The sequence below is a fragment of the Ceratocystis lukuohia genome (genome assembly GCF_044167205.1).
Source record: "Ceratocystis lukuohia strain C4212 chromosome Unknown Supercontig5_pilon, whole genome shotgun sequence".
NCBI classification, from domain to species: domain Eukaryota; kingdom Fungi; phylum Ascomycota; class Sordariomycetes; order Microascales; family Ceratocystidaceae; genus Ceratocystis; species Ceratocystis lukuohia.
The window spans coordinates 1,503,720-1,524,423 of record NW_027263524.1 but is presented as its reverse complement, the minus strand read 5'-3'; the positions used below and the strand labels follow the sequence as shown (position 1 = coordinate 1,524,423).

At 47.6% G+C, this 20,704-nt stretch overlaps 5 protein-coding genes across 5 annotated transcripts; 2 read left to right on the top strand and 3 right to left on the bottom strand.

Annotated features, from left to right (window-relative positions):
* Positions 1-27: 27 nt before the first annotated feature.
* On the top strand, positions 28-1,118 carry HOO65_050380 (Proteasome component ECM29; the record flags this gene model as incomplete). Its single annotated transcript, XM_071003465.1, has 2 exons — positions 28-747; positions 870-1,118. 2 exons carry the CDS (start codon positions 28-30, stop codon positions 1,116-1,118), a joined length of 969 nt encoding a protein of 322 aa, XP_070858439.1.
* Positions 1,119-5,484: 4,366 nt separating this feature from the next.
* On the bottom strand, positions 5,485-6,204 carry HOO65_050379 (uncharacterized protein; the record flags this gene model as incomplete). Its single annotated transcript, XM_071000871.1, has 1 exon — positions 5,485-6,204. The coding sequence occupies one exon, from the start codon at positions 6,202-6,204 to the stop codon at positions 5,485-5,487; it is 720 nt and encodes a 239-aa protein (XP_070858438.1).
* A 358-nt stretch (positions 6,205-6,562) lies between these two features.
* HOO65_050378 (uncharacterized protein) lies at positions 6,563-6,949 on the bottom strand (the record flags this gene model as incomplete). Its single annotated transcript, XM_071000870.1, has 1 exon — positions 6,563-6,949. The coding sequence occupies one exon, from the start codon at positions 6,947-6,949 to the stop codon at positions 6,563-6,565; it is 387 nt and encodes a 128-aa protein (XP_070858437.1).
* Positions 6,950-8,137: 1,188 nt separating this feature from the next.
* Positions 8,138-10,277, bottom strand: HOO65_050377 (Calcium permeable stress-gated cation channel 1; the record flags this gene model as incomplete). Its single annotated transcript, XM_071003241.1, has 4 exons — positions 8,138-8,341; positions 8,403-9,179; positions 9,360-9,976; positions 10,100-10,277. 4 exons carry the CDS (start codon positions 10,275-10,277, stop codon positions 8,138-8,140), a joined length of 1,776 nt encoding a protein of 591 aa, XP_070858436.1.
* An 8,527-nt stretch (positions 10,278-18,804) lies between these two features.
* On the top strand, positions 18,805-19,656 carry HOO65_050376 (uncharacterized protein; the record flags this gene model as incomplete). The annotated part of the gene is made up of 1 exon (XM_071000869.1): positions 18,805-19,656. The coding sequence occupies one exon, from the start codon at positions 18,805-18,807 to the stop codon at positions 19,654-19,656; it is 852 nt and encodes a 283-aa protein (XP_070858435.1).
* Between the last annotated feature and the right edge of the window lie 1,048 nt (positions 19,657-20,704).

Genomic DNA, 20,704 nt, shown 5'->3' with positions numbered 1-20,704 from the left:
CGTCTACGTGAGGCCCAAGCCTCCTTCATGAGGCTACTCAGTGCTCATGATGATATGGTACAAGAGACTGCTTCACGTGGTCTAACTTTGGTATATGAGACGGGCGATGAGGCACTCCAGACGCAGCTAGTCGAAGACCTCGTTTCAGCATTCACTGGAAATCAGACTCGGATGAACCTGGACCAAGATACAGAGCTTTTTGATGCCGGAGCTCTCCCAACTGGAGACAGTCAGTCGGTGACATCATACAAAGACATTGTGAATTTAGCTTCCGAAGTTGGTGACCAGACGCTGATCTACAAATTCATGTCTCTTGCTTCAAATGCTGCTACATGGTCCACCCGCTCAGCTTTTGGCCATTTCGGTCTCAGCAACATCCTTTCTAATACTGAAGTTGATCCGAAGCTCTATCCTAAGCTTTACCGCTACCGGTTCGATCCAAACCCGAATGTCCAACGCTCTATGAACGACATTTGGAAGGCCATGGTGAAGGAGCCTACCGCAATACTCAACCAGCACTTTGATCTCATCATGGAGGACCTACCCAAGAACATTGTAGGCAAGGAATGGCGGGTTCGGGAAGCCAGCTGTTCGGCCATCTCAGACTTGATTCAAGGCCGCAAGTACTCGCAATACGAGAGATATTATTCTACTCTCTGGGTTGTGTCCCTCAAGGTCATTGATGACGTCAAGGGAAGTGTTCGAAAGGCCGCCCTCGATCTTTCCATGGTGCTATCCAAGACCTTGGTTCACACGCTAGAAAGCTCCTCGGAAAACACGTCCACCAAAGCTATGATGGGGCAGGCTCTAGAGTTTTTGCTTTCTGACAAGCTGTCTGGAAAGACGACGCGCTAGCTGTGGCTCACCAGAAAAAGATTGCGCTACGTGAAGCCAAACACAACAATGCCGAGTACAAAAGCCACGCCTTTGCCATGCTATGGAAGTTTGCCAATATCCGTACTGATCTTGATCTACTTGACGAAATTGCAGCCATCAAGACTCTGTCCCTGGATGACCTTACTTCCCAACATGAGGACAAGGTCGGTATTGATTCAACTGGCCGGGAAGCCAATGCACTCTCTGCCCTTGCACATGGATACAGCATCAACAAGCTCTGAGGATCCATTCGCCATAGTCTCCACTATCGTCACACACACAATACCATACCTCACTGAGCCTAGTCTAGCATTTTGTATTGTATTGTATTATTTTACGTCTACCTACCAATTATTTCGCAATAATACGACGGCAGATTCCATACAGGAGCCACTGGCTGATGTCATCTTCTAGTGACTCCTGGGCAGTCTGCAATTGCAGATTTGCTTGTATTTTGAGCGACTCCTATGACTTTTGAGGGTCCGGCGCTTGGGCCAGGATGGCTCTCTGTCCAGCATAGCCCTAGGGCATGCCTGCGGGGTTTCAGGTGTTTTTGGTCTGCGACGACCGCGTGTAATCTAGTCTAAAAGGCCGCCGGCTTTCAACACGGGGGATAGGCCCCAGCAGAGTACAGCGGTTTTATCCTTCCGTATGCATGGCTGTTGCCGCATCGTTTTTAATATTTTTCCCGTTATGCTGGTGGCTGGTAGCAGAGCTCCCTCCACACCTTCTCATGGAGCCCTCCTGGACATCTCCTTCCTGTCCTGCAAACATCTCTCCTCTCTTCCCCTTCCATTCTCCCTCAACTTCGCCCTCTTCGTCCCCTTCTTCGTTGTTGCCCTTGCTGTCTCGGAGTTGGTTGTGTCATCCTAGGCTGCCCTTGTTGTGTTCGCTCCCCTATAGTCTGCGGTGGCAGTGACCTGCCTCTCCGCGTTTCTTGAGGGGGGGGTTGCCTCTGTGGTGTCCAGACAGCTCAGCTCGGGCTCGGGTTGTTGTTTCTCTTTAAAGAGCTTCAGGTTGCGGCGAAGCACGTTGGCGACAAAGCATGTCGCTTTCGTGTTTTTAAGGAGCTTGTCCGCGAACCTTTGGCTCCATGGTCTGGGTAGTGCCTTGCAGGTCCACCAGTGTCCTCGTTCCTTGGCTTGGTTGCAAGCCCTGCATCCAAGTGGGCAGTTGTGTCCCCATCGCTCGTGGTATCTGTCGAAGTCTCCATCGCCAGTTCTAGCCGCGAGGATATGGCCCAGCTCTATTCTAGTCAGCCCTTTATAGCGGGAGTTGCGGAAGGGGGGTTCAGTGGGGACGCTGGTTCCAGGCGGACGGTATCCTTTTTGTTCTTTCCACCACCCTTCGTAGTCGAGACGTAACTGGTCTCTTCTCCATCTCCGTGCTCCTGCGAGGCTGAAGCGGTGTTCTGTTACCAGTCCCTGGCATCCTAACTTGGCCTGCGTATCGGCTAGCTCATTGCCTCCGATGCCCATGTGTCCTGGGACCCATAGCACTCGGGCGAGCCTTCCGGGTGTCTTGTCTGCCCAGGCTTTTAGGATTTGTCTTGTCTCGTCTACCACTTTCTGAGATGTGCTGTTTTTGGTGGCTGCATTGCGGAGTCGGTCCACAACTCCTCTGTTGTCTAGACACAGCCAGATTTCTCCAGCTCCTTCGCGAGCTATTGCTCGCTTAGTTGCCTCGAGAGCGCCAACTGCCTCCGCATCTGCCACCTCCATCCACTTTCCTAGAGCTATATAGTTTACTTCTTAGGTAGCTCCGTCTTCGATGATAGCCCATCCTGCGCCTGTGTTGCCACTTGCATCTTTCGATCCATCGGAGTATGCGACGAGCGTTCCTGGCAGGGTATTCTCTACCTCTGCCTGGTGAGGCTTCGTTTCCTCCTCTTTGCTAAGTCACGTTCGGGGCGACATGTCTGGTCCTTCTAAGAGTGGCCTCAAACTAGTGTGTTTCTCCATTTGCTCTGGGAGGAGTTCGCGTAGCCTCGCCACCACTGGGTTGAAATTTGGCCCTCTCAGAATGTGCCTATCATCTAGTGTGTGCCACCGTATGGCTTCCCTCCTCTTTTCATCCTCCAGGAGGATTTTGAAAGGAGGAATGCCTGTGGCATGGTGTAAGCATTCCCTTGGTGTCGTACAGTACATGGGGAGAGCTGCTCAGAGACACTTCCTCAGCGAGATGTTCAGCTTCTCTGCTGACTCTTTCGTTGTCTCTAGCCCAGACCAGGCGCTCGCTGCAAAGAGCGCTTTGCTCACGGCGCAGGCCCGTACCGCTGTGAGCATGCTCTTTGTGTCTGCTCCTTTGTAGCAGCCGGCTAGATACCTCAAGCCATTTGCCAACCGGCTGACACTCGCAATGGCCTGTGCGATGTGCTTGTTGAAGAGAAGACTGGAGTCCAGGTGTAGTCCAAGCCATCTCATTGATTCTTTTGCCGGGGTCGGTTTGTACGTGCCTAGGCCTTCCACAGTCACAGATGGGCTTTCTGCAATCCTCCTTCTGCCCTTGATGTGTAGAAGTGTTGACTTTCCCTGGTCTATGTCTAGACTGTTGAGCATGGTCCACTCTACCACTTCCTTCATGATGACTTCGATTGAGCTGCTCTTTTCTGCCAAGTATCGTCCACTGACCACTAAGGCCCCATCGTCTGCATATCCCAGTAGCAGGGGGATGTGTTTGTAGAGAGGTGCCATGAAGAGCATATTTAGCACTGGGGATATTGGGGAGCCCTGCGGGAGAGAGCCTCCCACGAGAGTTGTAGTTGTGTCTTCGGCGTGGATGCTCGCCTCTCTTCCCTCCATGAAGCTTCTCACCCATCTGCACAATTTTGTCGTCCAAAGGCACTCCACCATCCTGCGTTCCATTCTCTCCGGGTCTACCGCATCAAAAGCTCCTTTGATGTCGAAAGTGAAGATTGAGGTCACCTTCTTCCATTCCTGTGCTTCCTCTATCTTACCACAGAGGTCAATAAGCAGGTCCGTTACCGCCCTTTTCAGCACTGCACAGATGTAATTTCTAGGGATGATTTCCCTATCAATCGCTTCCTCTGCCAGCCTTCTTGCTATTGTTCTTTCCAGGCCCTTCCCCAGGGTGGGGAGGAGCGAGATTAGGCGGTACGAGTGTGGTGCCAGTCTTGGGCGACCTGGCTTTGGGATCACCACGAGGTTGGCTTTCTTAAAGGTGGCTGGTGGTGTCCGGTTTCAAGGCACTGGTTGTATAATCCCGTTATAACTTTACCAAGTGGCTTCCAAGCCCTCTTCCACACCTCATTGGAGATACTGTCTGCCCCAGGGGCGGTGTTAGTTGGCCTCCATATGGACGTCTTAACCTCTTCCTGGGATAGGGGTGGCCATTCCCAGGCCCCCACGTTGGGTTCCTGGTGCTGCCATTGTTCCCCTGTGTGGGGCTTCGTGTGCGTCTCAAGGAGCAAGGCCACAGATTCCGCTGTGCACGTGGTTCTGGTTCTATCGGGTTTCTGCAGTAGTGGGATTCGTCTGTCTGTCTTCTCATTGGCCCACTTGATGGCTTGGTAGACGTCCCTTGCTTGCGTTAACCCTGCCACAATCTTGCTCATGAGGCTTCTTTTTGCCTGGACGACGACCTTCCACATTACTTTCTATTCTTTCACATATGTAGCTTTCAGTCTTATGTCATCCATGTTCCTGTGGTGGTTGCTTCTAGCTTCTCTCATCTTGCCGTTTTGCTATCGGCATTTTTCGTCCCACCATGGTTTGAGGCTGGTATTTGAGGGCGTCTTCAGTGTCGATGTTTCCAGTGCCCTCTCCAATACTACAACCACCTTCCTGGCGAGCTCTTCCGTCACATCTGGTCCTTTTCTCTTGTCCGCCAATATTCAGTCCAGCTCTACAGCTTCTCTTTCGCAGGCAAGTACAAAGCGGTCTCGATCCATTTTGCTCAACCTCCATCTTGTTTCCAGTCTCTTGCGTGCTGCCCTTGCCTCCACTTCCACTTCCAGGATTTCATGGTCACTTGTACTTCCTGGGACGAGTCCCATACTCATTTCCAGTCCAACCACTGCCCTCTGCAGCATAACCACCAGGTCTATCACTCTTCCAGCTCTCTGAGTTGGTTCACTCTTCTGGTTAAGCACTACTAGGTTGTTCTTAGTCAGCCAGTTTTCCAATACTCTCCCTTGAGGGGTTTTCTTTTTCATTGGCGTCCCAAGTGCTGTGGTGGGCGTTCAAGTCTCCTAGCGCTATCCAGTTGTGTTCCTTCTCAATGAGCTGAAGTTCTCGCAGTGCTTCACTAATCCGAAAGCTCTGCTCTGGCGCGTTGTTGGCTCCTAAAAGTTGGAGAATGCCCTTTGTTGTCTTGATACATATTAGACATAGGTCTGGGTGTGCTTGGTGTGTCTCCAGTACCTCTATATCCCTTCGTATATAGGCGATGCTCCGGGGCCGGTTCACCCATCCTTCTCTCAGGCTGTGCCGGGTGAAGTCGGGGTGTTCCTTCGTTCAGTCCTTACATGGTCCGATCCAGGGTTCTTGTGCGAACACGACTTCTACTTTCCAATTCGCAGCTTCCAGTAGAGCCTGGTTTTGTCGGGGCCCTCGTCTTCCCACGTTGATGCTCCATATTTTTAGACCCCTAACATTTACGAGGGGGGTCTACAGTGTTCTCAGTGTCGCTAGCGTCTTGATCTCCCGTGGCGATTCTCTTCCTCTTCTGTGCTGAGCATTCCGGTCTGCGTGAGGCTATCTCTGTGGGATCCTGTGTTATGGGGCGCGGTGGGCCACCCTGCTTACACACCGGCTCCCCTGCTGAATGCCTGGGTGTTCCGCAGACGACGCACTCCGCGTGAGCCCCTTTGTGGCCCCCCTCTGTGTGTTCAGTGGAGCCACATAGCCTGCATCGCGGCTTTTCTTTACACGATGCCGTGGGGTGTGCCTTCCAGCACTTCCGGCATAGTGGTGTGGACATGGTCCGGCACCTCTTGACTGTGGCGCTGTTGGCGCTTCCATCGAAGGTCAACGTTTTGGGGAGCAGTTGACCCTCTGGAAGCTCGAGAGCGATCCGGAGTGTGGCGTCCTTGAACTTCTCCGTTTCTACCTGCCACTTTATGGACTTGACGTGGACACCAGTCTGTTTCTCGATTTGCTTCACGAACCACTCTTCCTTTTTCTGGGTCACAGGGCTGTTTTCACTCAGAACGTAAAAGTCCGCCAGGTTAGTGATGCGGGCGTGCGTCCATTTCTTCTCCAATTCGCACGCTTTCGCTCCGCAGGCCTCCCTGATCTGGTTGAGTTTCGCGGCCGTGGCTGTGGTTTTGGGTAGGTGGAGAGCCCAGCCCGAGTTCACTTTCTTCATCGTTACCTCAGATGGCTTGCTTCCCACGGCTTTCGCCACTTCTTCCCCGGCGATGCCTTCGTTCGCCGCCGTCGGTCCTCAGATGAAGACCCTGACCATCTTTTCCTTTTCCTTGGTCACTTTTTTGGTAGTGGTCTTGTTTTTCAATTCCACTGTCTTGTTTGTCCCTATGTCTCCCTGGGACGCGATCGCTGCGTAAGATTGGGGCCCTTTGTCCGCCTTGTTTCCTTTCTTCAGGTTTGGGGCCTTGGTGTCTTTCGCTGCGTCCGTGTGTTTTGGGACGTTCACGTTGGGGTTGCCTGTGGTCTGGCCTCCCTGGAGGAGCTTGAGCATCGCTCTGAACTCCGCAGAGATGTGGCTAGCCAGTTTCGGGAATCGTTTCTACCAGCCAGAGTGTGGCATTCGCCCTCAGCTCGAACTGTCTCATTTCCGCAGCTATGCCTCTGCGCGCTAACGCGATGTTGCGTTCTTTTTCCGTGGCCCGACCCTCGCGGGGCTTGGTGGCCTCTTCAGGCGTCTCTTTCTCCATGGCCCGACCCTCGTGAGGCTTGTTGGCTTTGTCACGCGTCTCTTTCGCGCCGTTTTGCACGGGTGAGGTCACCGGCTCCTCGACTGGGACCACAGTGTCATTTGCGTCGGTCATCTCCACCTCGGTTTCAATGGACGCGTCTGGGTGGCCATCGTCTGTCTCGTTCTCTTGAGTGAGATCTGGCGGGGCGCTCCCTGGTGCAACCTCCCACTCCATGATGTCTTCGTTTTATCGTGTTGGTAGTCTTTGTCATTGTAGAGCGTATTTTTGTAGGGTTGACGTCCGATTTTGAATTTGAGGTCGAATTTGGCCTAGTCTAGCCCCAATCCGTCGCAAGGTGTGGTACCAAGCCATCGCCGAGCTCATGGTCAAGGCATCTGCCATGCGCCCTTGTCTTGATGGTGATTTTACTGTAGCAGACAGGTTACTTCAAAGCTTAGACCTAGAGACTGTTGAGGTTGGAACAGAAGCGCAGCGGATTGCGTGTGTTGTGGCGTTAGAAGCTGCGGTTGGTGCATGGAAGAAGGGTTTATTTGGCGAAACTGGCAAGGAGGAAAATATTAAGCTACTTACAATTTCACAAGCTGGACTAGAAAGAGAGAGAGGCCTAAATGTGCAGAGGCAGTGGTAGAAGGTTCTGGACCAGCTAAAGCAGCTGAATGAATAAGCCCAGCAAATGGTTTAGAGTCCTATGTTAGTGGATTGAAGTGAGTGTAGGTGATAAGCATGTCTCCCACTCTGTAAATCAGTAAAGACTGGTGGGGGGTGTTGTAAAGAGTAACTGGAGTGAAGCAAAAAATAGCAATGAAGTCAGGTAAAGAAAGCATGACAAGCATTAAAAGAGACTGTAAGCATGGCAATAGGAAGAGTAGATCAGGGGTATTCATGCCTCTCGCCAAATATGCGTATCGCCAAGACTGATGTTACTGTCCAATGGACTGGGGCCTCGATTCTGTCCATCAAAGGCAGGGCTTGATCCCAAGGCTGGCAGTCTGAATGAGTCGTTGTCCGAGTACAAGTTTGGGGTTGGCACAAGCACTGCTAATCCTCCACTCGGATTGCTGGCCCCAGACGATTGCGTAGTTGAGCCTTCACCACTAGGAGGTTCATCGTATATCCATGGGTCCGATAGTTTAGAGATGAGGCTAGGATTTATAAACTTGGCATCTCGTTCACGATGGACTTAAAGCTGGCAACCAGGCGCAACGCAAAAGGCCGAAAGCAACGAAGCCGCAGAGACAGGGCGGCTGATGGGAGAGTCTGGAAACAGTCAAGCGTAGGAACTTGACACGAGAAAGCGGAAGAAGAAGAACACGAGCGTAAGCGTAGTGTGATGTGAGTGCCGATCAAAAGAATAAAATAAAAAGGCAAAGAATAAAGAGTTAAGAGTAAAATCGGCCGATTTTAGAGGGAAAGAATAGGCAGACTGACGAAAACGGACTGCAAAGAAGGGCTTGGATCGTACTCGTCCAACGTGGTGCCGCGTCGAAAGTACGCGCGATGGGCAGCTTCGAAGTCCTCATCGCTGAGGCTAGCATTGTTTATATTGATGATATCATCATCGCTATCGTTGATAAGGTCATCGCGGATGCTACGCAGAGCAATAAACTTGGTCAGAGGAACATAACAGCGATGGAAGTAGTACCAGTACCAGCTAGTGATGGCGTACAAGGGTTATTAGCAGGGGGGTAACTTTCCAGGTGTCTTGGAGACCAATAATACCAGCCATAATAACCTGGAAGATGCAAAGGCCGAGGATAATGCGGAAGCAGATCAGTCTCCAGGCACCACCAGTAGCATGTTGTGGCTGGTTCATGGCATACATTAACTGATACTTGTAGACATAGTAGCTGGCTAGGAAGTAAATGACGCCAATCATCAGCACCATGTATCCCTTCAGCAAAATGGAATAGACGAGACAGAGAATAAATACCAGCAGCGCAGTAGGAAGATAATAGCCGTAGCTAAATTGAGGTGCCCATCGCATTTCACAAAAGTCCCGAGGGCTCTTGGCCTTAACACGACTCATAACATAGAGGAAAACAGCGCCGGGTTCGAGAAGCCTAAACAAGACTAAGCCGATAGTCTGAAGCATAATGAAGCAGATGTAGAAGTTGCTCAACTTCAAGGTCGAAGCAGCAAGTAGTTGACTAGCCAGGGTGATGTTTTGCAACGCCTCTTTGAGGCAAGGAAGGAACTGTGAAAAAGAACCAGCAAAATTAAAGACGAAGAAAATGTTGAAGAATGTAAAGAAGAAGTTTTTAGAAACAAACGAAAGCTCAATGTCATCGCGAGAAACCATTCCTTGGCGATACGAAAGAAACTCATAGAGAAGAGGGACAAGAGTGTTGAGAATAGTGATGATCAAGACGGGGAGCCCGGATTGGACCGCGGCCCCAAGCCAAGTGTGGCTCTCGATAGCATTACCCAGCTCTGGGAAAACCTTCTTTATTGTGCATAAACTCAGCATTGTAGCAACTGCAGCAACAATAAACAGCCAAAAGACGCTTAAAATAGAGATGATGATAGTCACCATCCACGATTTCAGTCTCTGTTGATTGCGCGAAGCATAGGTATTTCTTTAAACGACATCCGATGGTGAGGGCGCAGTGTTAGTGAGCAATACCCCAGGTCGAGGATCCATAAGTGCTTGAATAGCCATTTGGCAAGCTGTTGTCGAGTCCATGGTGATGCAGGCAAGATCTGCAGGGTCATAGGAGGCTTCGCGTGCAGTCAGAATATGGTCGTCAAGTTGGCGAAGACGTTCTTCATGATGGTCAATGGCATCAACGAGCCTAGTACAGAGACCAAAAGGCCCATACCAAATACGCAGCTTGGGGCGATAGCTTTCATAGAGCTCTTCACTTAGAGAGGGGGGCAATGAGTTTATGCCTTCTGCAGTAAGAGATCGACCAAGAGCGACATCTTCGACATTAAGGAGGTCATGCTGGTCGACAGAGAGGCTAGTAGATCTAACAGCTTGCTCTTGCTTGGCCTTTAGAATATCTTGCTGTTTCCAATGCAAAACACACCAAGCACGCTCCAACTCGTGAAGCTCTTTACTTCTATCGGCTACAAGCTTATCCACAGGAGCCCAGTTGCAGCAAAGCGTAACACTAACGGCATTTCCGATATTGAGTTTCTCAACCAGTTGCCTGATGCGATATTCATCTTTGAGCTTCTTGGGAATACCAGTGATGTGGAAAGTCCGATCAGTAATAGTAGATTGAGTTCCAAGATAGTCTTGACGTATGCGAAGAATACGGCGAGTGTGTCGGTTAACCATATATAGGGTCAGGAAGGTGAAAAAGTATGTAAACGCCAGATAAGATCCAGTAAACATCTACAGCTTGGCGCCGCTAACACAGGGATGATCATTATGTGTAAGATCAGTGCATTGGGTAACGGTTCCGTTATTATCAACAGAGCTTTCATCCCAAAGGCTGCATGTCTGCACCTGCAGCTTAGACTTCGCAACGCCATCTCCAGAAGTGAACATAGTACTGTTTATAGGCAACAAGACGGTGAGGGCGAAAAAGAACATGATGGAGAAAAGACGGGCAGACATTTTAAAAAAGTGCAGAAAAACAAATGCATCGAGGCCAGTGGATGCAAGAACTTGTTCGTCAATGATTCGGTATAGAGCAGGGATCCATCTGAGGAAGGTGTTAGGCAATGTCAGGAGACCTATCAAGGAATCTAGACGGCGTTTCCGCGCTGAGTAGAGAGTCGCCCATCGCGTTCTAAGGAACTACAACTCCAAGAATGACCATCAGTATGCAGTTTTAGAGATATGTGACACAAGATAAAAGTGAAAAAGGAGGCATGTAAATACTTACACAAAAAGCTAAAAATGAAGGAGCACCTAGTGCTACTGAGATCCAAAACGAGAATTGCAAATCGCCTTTTCCAGGATTCACAATGAACTCGCCTGAACAGTTTTCTTAGACTTCTGAGTCTCTGACTGAGCGCTTCGCTAGCAAACGTAACACATCGTATGCAGCTTCCAATGCAGCCACAACCGTTGTAGTTGCAAGCTGTGGGTTGTCTGCCATGCTTTATGTAGCACTGTGGGTGGGTGGTACGTGTTGTCAGCCTGGTTTTAGGGTTAGGTTAATAAATAATAATAGAGCAAACAAGAAAGAAATTCAGGGGACAATACCGAGAAGATATTTAGATAAAAAAAGGCGCAAAAGATGTTGAAAAACCAAGTAAACCCAAGCAGTTGATGAAGAGGAAATCACAAGGTTGGCAAGGTGTAAAAATAATGGCCTGGAATGAGGCTGGACTGGTTTATGCCAGGCTGGGAACCTTAACCAAGCTTGAGTGCGTTGTCAATTTATAGACAGGGGTGATAATGCACAGTGGTATCGATTGGATTGGAATCATACAAAAAGATGAGTCGGTCAGCCATAGGCCAGCGGAAGAGGCAGGATAAGAAAAATAAAGTGATGATAAGGCTAATTTTGGGAATGAAGTAGCCATCTATGAGTGTAGACAATCTTGAGAAGTTTTCATGAGAAAGAAGAGGGAGGGGATCTTCTTCCTCGTTTATAGATTTTTTTTGTTGGGAAAAGCCACCCTCAAATGGCAGGAGCGTCATAATGTAGAACGAACTGGACAATGAAAGAAAGGAAAGTAAATACACAACCCAACCCCTCAGTTTGCTGTGTTGAGGGAAAGAGCGAAAATGATGGAAAGGAAAGAAGGAGAGAAAGCACAGAAAAAGAATTGCATAATGATTAAAGCACCTGCCTTGACAAGTCAAGCAAGTGCATCTCAGACCTGGCACTGCCATTTTTAATTATTAAAAGGCAGCTTCTCTTACAGGATACTATGTGGGTGATAATTCCCTGAATCACTGCATCTCTGCACATCGACAAAGCTGCTATTAGCGAAGTGGGAAAACTTCCCAGACAAGTACACCCCCAGTAGGATGCAAAAGCCAAGATGCCATACTCTGGCAGTTAACCACAACTTATTATTGATGACATGGAAACACTAGTTACAACTAGTATGACGTTGTGTATTGTAGGTTTTAGGGTCCAGGGTCACATGGCAATATGACCCTGACCCCACTCTGAGATAGTCCATGAGACCAAGCACCACAGGCCATGCAGTGGCTTAAGTGAGCATGGTTTGCTGCCGGTAGTTAGACAACTGATGTGATAGCTTTACAAGTTTAATCCCCCGAGACCCCGAGAACATCCCTTACTCGGGGCCTTGAGTTTGCCCATGCTAAGTCATCTACAAGCATCCAAGCAGGAAGATAGCTGGCGCCCCCTTGTTCCATAGTCAGGACTCCCCCAAATCTCCACTAATGAGCTTTAATACATCCACACTAGCGCCCTAGTTATCCTGTAACCATGAGGCGGGCCAGACTAGACGATGAAGGAGCTGTGCTAAGCTGTATTGGTCGCGTAGGTGGCGTCTACCATGCTAGACCTTGCATAGCTACATAACAAAAATGCCCATCGGAATCTTTCCACAACAGTAACAGTTGGGGTTGCTTTTTCTACCAGATTTCCTTTCGAACGGAGTCGGGATATTCGCACAATCCCAACCCACTCGGCTCAATTCATACCATAACACCATCATCCCCGTGTCAGGCTCAACTCTTCTATTTACACACAGCTACCACAATGATGAGTAGTTAAAAATGGCTTACTCTAAAGTGTAGAATTGATTAGAAATGCTAGCTCTATTCTAATACTGCTAAGTTGATCACCCATATATGTGGGTAGTGTTGCGGAATTGGCCGTATTCATTGTTCTCTCCTTCGTTAGCCGCTCAGTACTTCGACTATGAGATATATATGTACTTGGGTTCACAGTCGTATGGTCTTTCCTGCACGTCTGCTCCGTTAAGTTGTCACAGGTTGTGGTGTTTTTCGTGAAGAACTTCAATTTAGTCCATCTACACAATTCTCTAGGACTGATTAAACCGGCGCCGCCTACATGCGCGCCCCCATTTCTTTTAGGCAGCTACTACGTGGGCATCAGGTTTTTTCTACATGGGCATCGGGCTTATGTGGGCATCAATTTACGCACTCTGATTGGCTAGAAATGTGTCTGTTAGTGCATTCTATGCTCTGGAATTCTGCCAATGTACCTCTCTCCCCTGGCCAATTCTATGGCTGATACTTATACAAAGAAATGTAAAAAGGACAGGATACTCTTTGTGTTGAAGACTTCACTGATATATGATTTCTTTATCCTATGTTATTACTCTTAAGTACTATGATGTAGCTGCACCTACTCAGGAAAACAACCTCATGACAGCCAGTAGAGTAAGGCAGAGAATGGCTGTATAGAGGCTGAGGTCACCTGGGAGCTGGGGGATAATCCTCTCAGAATAGGAAGAAGGGGTGTAGCTGACATCTAGAGAAGGATAGATAAAGATAGTGAAGAATAACAAGCTTTGTATCTAATGGACAGAGAGGGAGATTGCATTGTATTTAGAGAATGAGATTCAAGTGGTTATATTTGGGTATAAAGGCAGCCCAAATAAATAGTATAGAGACAAAGGTTGTGAAATGGCCCTTCTAGAAGAAGAAATTCACAGCAACTGTGTGAAGAATCCTTGAGATTTGGCCCACTGTTAGTGCACATGCTTCACCGCCTTTATGGGCCTTGTACCTGTAAGCTAGAGCCAATCAGAGTGCATAAAGCCTGATGCCCACATAATCCCGATGCCCGTGTAGAAAAAACCTGATGCCCACGTAGTAGCTGCCTAAAAGAAATGGGGGCGCGCATTTAGGCGGCGCTGATTAAACCGTGTGTATGAGTCAGCCACATGGCAGTGCCACAGTGTGGCTGATCCTTCATACCATCACACAGGTAGTAGCAAGGGAAAAATACCACTTCAATCCCTAATTTATTCGCTACTCTTGTCTAACGTTATTCCCGATCGTCTCTCGCACCATTACCGCAATACCTTCATCACAGCCTCGTTGGAAATACACAGAAGAAGATGTAATGGCTGAGGCTGTATTGGATGTTACCGATAATAGCTTTTCACTCTCGCAGTCGTCCAAGTGATAGGGAGTGGCTTGACCCACTCTAATCATAGACTTAACAGTCAGTCGGTCGTGAAAGAGGAAATCCAGCTTGGTCAACGGTTATCCAAGAATCAGGAAGACAAACTGGCTGTTTGGATTGTTCGTCAGGAGTCTCTGGGATAGGCCCCGCCCCAGAATAAGATTCGTGCTTGTGCTATGGGTCTAGGCCATCGTCTGGGCATGGCAACCTCCAGGGCAATGAACCGAAAAAACGCGGTTGACCCAAACGAAATGGATGTAGAAAATAGAACTGAACTTGGACATTGCCGCTCGCCTAGCACAGCCAATCAGCTCCTGAAAGATAATAGAGCCGAAACGCCCCGAAGACCAAGCCGCGGAGAAGGCAATAACACCAATCACCCATAGGCTCACTAAAGTGTCCTAGCGTGATGACCTGACTAGACGTTTTGTTTGTCACATCTTTTCCATCGCAAACTCCTCGGGGAGACATCAGAAAATGGCGAGATGTCGAAGAGGAATTTGTCTCCCTTCGTATTGAACTTGACTGGTCGTCTGATGGGGGATACATATGTTTTGGGTAAGCTGTTCCAGCACCGACCACACAAACTCCAAAGGCAGAAAACCAGCATCTACCATGGCCCTTCTCCATGCCCGCTGGGAAGCCAATTCAATGGGAGTGGCAGAAACAATAAAGTATGGCCACATCAGCTTTGGACTCGGAATAACGTTGGACTCACCCTTGGGCAAAAGAAGGCATCGGGATATGCAGATGGGTAACACTTATAACATGTTGAAGATAGAAAGGAAAATATTGTCGAGCGGATTGCCAGAAAGCACTTTGATACACGGCGGCAAGCAGCTCTCAACATTGTAACCGTCTTGGGCTCCAATGCTAGAAAAGAGGTGCATTTCCATAACACGCATGCTGTGCAATCACAGGGAGGACACAGGAGGGCAAGTTAAAGCTATAAAAGCTTACAAATAACATGTTTTCAGCGGATGAACTCGCAAAACCATTAGGGGCTTATAAAAGCTCACAAACTACGGACCAGAGGTGAAGGTTTGCTCCGTCTCCGATGCTCCAGAAAATACGATATACGAATAGAGCCGAGCGTGTAGAGATTATGTGAAGATCCCGACTCCGTTCGAAAGGAAATCAGGTGAAAACCTGACAAATGTATGTGGTATATGGTGTATACACATATAGCGAGCTTAGTCCTCAATTCAGTTCAATTTGAACGAGATATGAGAAGGGTGATGAAAGAAATCAACCCCAAATGTTATTGTTATGGGAAGATTCCGATAACCATTTTAGTTATCTGTGCTATTACACTAGTGTAAGAATCAACTGGTGAGAAAGCAGAGTCTAAGCCAAGCCTAGGTGCGAGAATGCGCAGAAGGTTAATCTTGAATTTTCTATTCTAAAGAGTACTTTTACAAGCTATTTAAATACATGAAGATGCACAACTTCTCTATACCAAACGTATGCTGTGATAACGGTCAATTATGTAGATAATGGTGAGACAGAAGTAACTGGAGGGTGAGATTGAAACATGTGAAAATCAAACATAAGGGGAATATGAGGAGCCGGTGGTTTCTAGTTGGCACTGTCCCTGTGGCCCAAGTATATGCAACGGAGCCAAAGAAGTCCTGCCGGCAGAAGCGGAGCTTTCACAACTCTGGCATAGTAGACGCGAGTATCACTAACTAACTATGGGACTACCAAAGCTAAGCACAGTTCCTTCATCGTCTGGTCTGGCCCGCCTCATTGTTGCAGGATAACCGTGGCGCTAGTGTAGATGTATTAAAGCTAATTCAAGAAGATCTGGCGGCGTCCTTACGATGGAACAAGGGGGTCTACGTGCTTGGCAGCAGCTATCTTCCTACTTGGATGCTTATAGATGACTTAGCATGGGCAAACTCAAGGCCCGAGTAAGAGATATTCTCGGGGTCTCGGGGGATTAAACTTGTAAAGCTATCACATCAGCTGCCTAACTATCGGCAGCAAACCATGCTCACTTAAGCCACTGCATGGCCTGTGGTGCTTGGTCTCACGGACTACTGTATTGCGAGTACAGCCGCGAGGTTCCACACCACTTGACACTTTCGGCTTGTGGGCTGCCAAGAGAATGGCAAGCAATAGTGAAGCTGGTGGACAAATGCTAGATGACCTAAGTTACGTTTCTTTCTATCTATACATATACACTCTGTTGTTCAGTTTTCCTGCTGTGATCCTTAGTGTCAAGACATAGCTGAGGTCATGTACAGTACAAACGTACTAAATACAAAATCCATTACAACACATGCTTTGCTTTGAATAACATCTGCACCCCTATGCTCACCACCACCTTACAGTACACTAAAGCGAAGTGTGCTAGTTCCAGGGGCGACAAAACAAGTACCCAGACCCCTAGGATCAAGCTTCTCCTACTGGCCGGCGGATGAGAGAGTGAAAATGACTATTTGAGCACAGATACCTAAGTGCGCATATCTGAAGCGAAGTCTACGTCAAGTCCTACCCTCTAGTGACCCCAGGACGCCATCCGAGAAATTTGTCTAGTTAGAGGAGCAAAAACGCCATGCACGTAGAAACTAGGCATTAGTGACCCTCTATAATAAATAAGAATAGCCAGGAGCCCAGTATGAAAGCCCGCCGCACTAGTCTTGGATTAGCCCGTAGATCCATGAGGATCAACATACGGCCATTCCAGTAGACGCCAAATATATTCAAGTTCGAGGACCGCCAAGACTAGGCAACGGAAGATGCAAGAAGGGACTCTGAGATAAGGGGAAACGTGCCTCTATTTGGCTCTCAGCACGTCGCAATTCGATCTCTATTTAGAGGGACGTCTATATCTACTCATAATTGTAGTCGAGGCTTTTTATTTCCAGAATTAACCATGTCTGATTTTCTCCGTCAACACACAAGATGCAACGCAACTACTGATGGCTCATTAAAGGCTATGGCTACCCAAACTGTATGCATGAGCTCTTTGTCATCAAGATCGTTTTCTTTAAAACCTGCGCTCAATTAGGGCCTCTAGTGTGACCCTTTGCTACACAGTTTCTAGGACTCTATAGGTTACGTAGCTCCTCACCTGCTAAGTAAGCGGCTTATAGCGCATAGATAACAGTGAATATTATGAAGACGTACTGAATGTCCTGTGAAAAAGGGAAGAAGGAATAAGTGATTGTATTGAAGTTGTTCTCTATCTATCTAAGTCTTGTCTGAAGAGCGGATTGCAGCCAGTTTATATCTTCATCCCTACCATGCTCTAGATCTAGGACATGGGCATTGGAAGAAGACCCCTTCATGTCTTGTACTAACCCTAACGCTTGGGCGAACTGGATCAGGGTCAGAAATCCTGGTAACCCTGACTCAGGTTACTAGCAATAGAGAGGCTATGCTAGTAATATCAACAAGCACGACAGATGCATTTAAAAGTCTGGCCTGGGGTTGTAGGTAACTGTAGAATAGATCTTAAATGTTGAATCAGTTGGTTTATTAAAGGGGTTAAGTCTATGCTACGTCCTGGAACTATTCCTTTTGTATTGTGGTGTCAATCATGTCACGTGATCAGCCACAATAGGTTCGGATAAGTGGGGCACGTATGGGACGCCACTTAACATATATACCGCGCCACGCAACAGTAACTGTGGTAGTCTTATTCCTTCTTCTTCACATTCTAGCACATTCAGTGCGTGCTGTTAGCTCTATTCCAAACTTTTCATTATTCAAGTTTATTACACATCCTTGCAACAATAACATGATTTATTCAGTCTTATGTTTGTTCTCTTTCTATAAATTCAAAACGGAGAGCAAAACGGAGAACGGGATTCCAGTCGAAGAAGGTGACTTCTCGCCGTCGGATTCTAGCAAGATGACAAATGGGCATAACGAGATAAACGTAGAAGCGTGTGTCCACAGCACAAGGAATGAGAGAAACAGCATAACCAGCTACACTAAATCCTGGTTATTGCATGCATGAAATCAGTATGGAGGAACACGACGATGCGTGAATGCAATTGTGTGTAGGTTAAGTTAATCTCATTTCCAAGTTTCTTATGCCTCAATAGAGGGGTATACAAGCTTTGGTTAGGCCGTATGGATGAATATGTTGGAATAGGCTTAGCCGGAGTGTCTACCGACACTCACACATACCAAGTATAGTGCAAATCCAAGCAGACACTATATAACATGTCGTAGCTGAAGAAAGATAGAAAGACAGCAAGGGATCGCTGTACCCATGGCAAATCCTTTATCTATAGACCTGGGCTAGTCACTCAGCTCCTAGGGTGTCCAAGTTTCTAGTGGCCACTTTTCATCATGTCTTCTACTGGTAGAGAGATTTAGAGATACGCTCAAGTTGGAATTGCTAAACCTAATTTCATGAAACTGGTGACAATTCTAATTAAATATTCATGTAAGTGCTTAGTAGCAATATCAATGTCAAGAAATGGTTTATTGATTGGAAAATGATTGTCTGTAACTATGCCAGCGTCGTACTCTATGAAACAAACTATTCCCAAAGTAAAAAGAAAAAGGCACACAAAGGATGCTACTAGCACTGGGCAATATCACCATTGTAAAATGCGTGGAAAGCAGTTTCAAATGAGTATTTCCCATAGACTTCAAGCTGGGCTTCAGAGAGCCTGCATTTGGTGCAACTTTAAACGCTGTTTCTCCCATGCCCTGTGCTTTGGACATATGCTAGTACACTGACCTGTTTCTGCCCATTTGTCATCTTGTCAGAATCCAACGGAGAGAAGTGTCCTTCTTCGACTGGAATCCCGTTCTCCGTTTTGCTCTCCGTTTTGAATTCATAGAAAGAGAAAAAACATATCGGATGAGGCTTTCGGGGGAGCCAGCAACTGGTCTATGCTCGTACATAGTGACTTCCACGTCAAATGGACCAAAGCAGACACAAGGTAATAAATACATCTGTAGCACCCAGTTGATTGTACATCAGTCACGCTTTTGATCACTATTCTTTCTTCTCTTTACGCATGACTTCTGCCATCGTTTGATTACTTCACCATATCACCCAAAATGCATCCTTCCTCTTGGCTACCCTTTTGCCTGTCGTTCTGTTGTGTTCTGGGCGGCAACATACCTGGCTCGGCTGAGAAAGACCAGCTCACCCCGACCATTGAGGCTAGGTCTACTGAAACTACTGGGGCCATCAGGCCTACAGGTTCCTGGGATCCGGCCTACTTCAAGGAGCATGGCTATTCTTATTGGACAGAAGACAATGTCTTCAAAGTCTTTACTGAGCGCTATGGCCACAACGGCCTGGATCCGGTTGTCCACCTTTATGTTGACACTGAGCATAAGGCTGTGACTATATATGAAGACAACTTGCGTTACGAAAGTCCTAGTGAAGACGCTTTGGAGATCCAAAACATCTATAGCGCCCTGTGCTTAAGGGCCAGATCTGACCCCAACGCAATACAATGGATCGCCATAGATGTCGACGACTCGACCACTCGCATCATGCTAAGAGACCATCGCCAAAACAACGACCTTGACCAAGACGATTTTTTCATAACCCCTGGACAGGCTGGCTGGGAAACATTTTCTAATAATCACTACTTTCAAGTTGCTGCTAAGATGATACCTGAAGAGCAAATAGACAGAATCGCTGTCAGAACGCAGCAGCGCGAAGTTCAGGTTGCTGGCCACCCGCCTGTCAACGTCGAGTGCATGATGTTCTCATTCACGGATTCATTTTCGAAAGATGATGGCGCCAGCATGGATTCTATTGACGATAACCTTCGTGAGATTAAGATTAAGAATAACCTCGACGCTATCGTCGATCATGCAGAACATGCTCTAGCTACTACTACAAAGGCTCTTTTGAAAGCTGAATCAAACAGCGATGGGACTGTCTCAGAAGCTTGAAGACTTAATTTCAAGTCTGCCTACATATCTATCATAGCAATTCTAGAGGGGGGGGGGCGTTTTAACAGTAAACTAATAGACATTACTTTTTCCATTCATCACAAAGATTTTCACACCAAGAGAAACACTTGTACGAAAGGGTACATTTATAAGACTGAATAAATCATGTTGTTGTAAGCATGTGTAGTAAAATTGAATAATCAAAAGTTTAGAATAGATCTCATTAGTTTAATCACTCAGTTCAACAAAGTTTTCCATCTACACTACATCCCAAGACTTTCATTCCCTTTGTAATGCACTCATGAAGATTCATATCAACCCTTTCATAGGTGTCTCTTTGGTTCGACAACAGTGCTAGAGACTATTGTAAGCTGGGCTTTATTAGTGCTATCAGCTCCCCAGAGGACAGAAGTAAGCACCTCGTAACAGTATAGATTAATCGGACTTGCTGAATGTCCTCCGAATGAGAACAATGAGTCTGTCATATATGGTTTTGTCTTTTTATATCTAATCCTCGATTGAAGAGTGGATCTTGTCACCACGGTAGAGCGCAAACGAGGAGCAAGGTAACTTGGGAGCAATTACGCTTCGCTCAACAAAACTCTGTAGTGAGCCTTGCAGAGGGTTAATTGTGTCCGATAACCAGTCCAGCGTCTTTTGATCTCTGCGATTCCCGTAGACGTTGAATAGATCCAAGTTCAAGTTCAAGAGTGGATCTTGTTGTGCCACTGGAGCGCTGGAAGTTGGGCGGCCTCGTCGCATAGGAACAATTTCAGGGAGGGCCTGTTGCACGGGGGCCTGGTGAGTGATGGAGACACCTACAGCAGGCCTGTTATAGTTGAATGATCACAGCCTCTCCTTTACCTACCCTTCTTCCTAATCTTCCAATCAAGTTGTGCTGCCCGTTAGAAAACTACGGGTAGTTAAGAAAATGCAGGCTTGCAATGAGAATAGCAAGCTGCCCCTGATCCTCAAACGGAGTACGGCTGCAGCTGCAGCTGCAACTCAACTGCTGATGGCGGTGACATCACCCCAAAAGCCAGGTCTA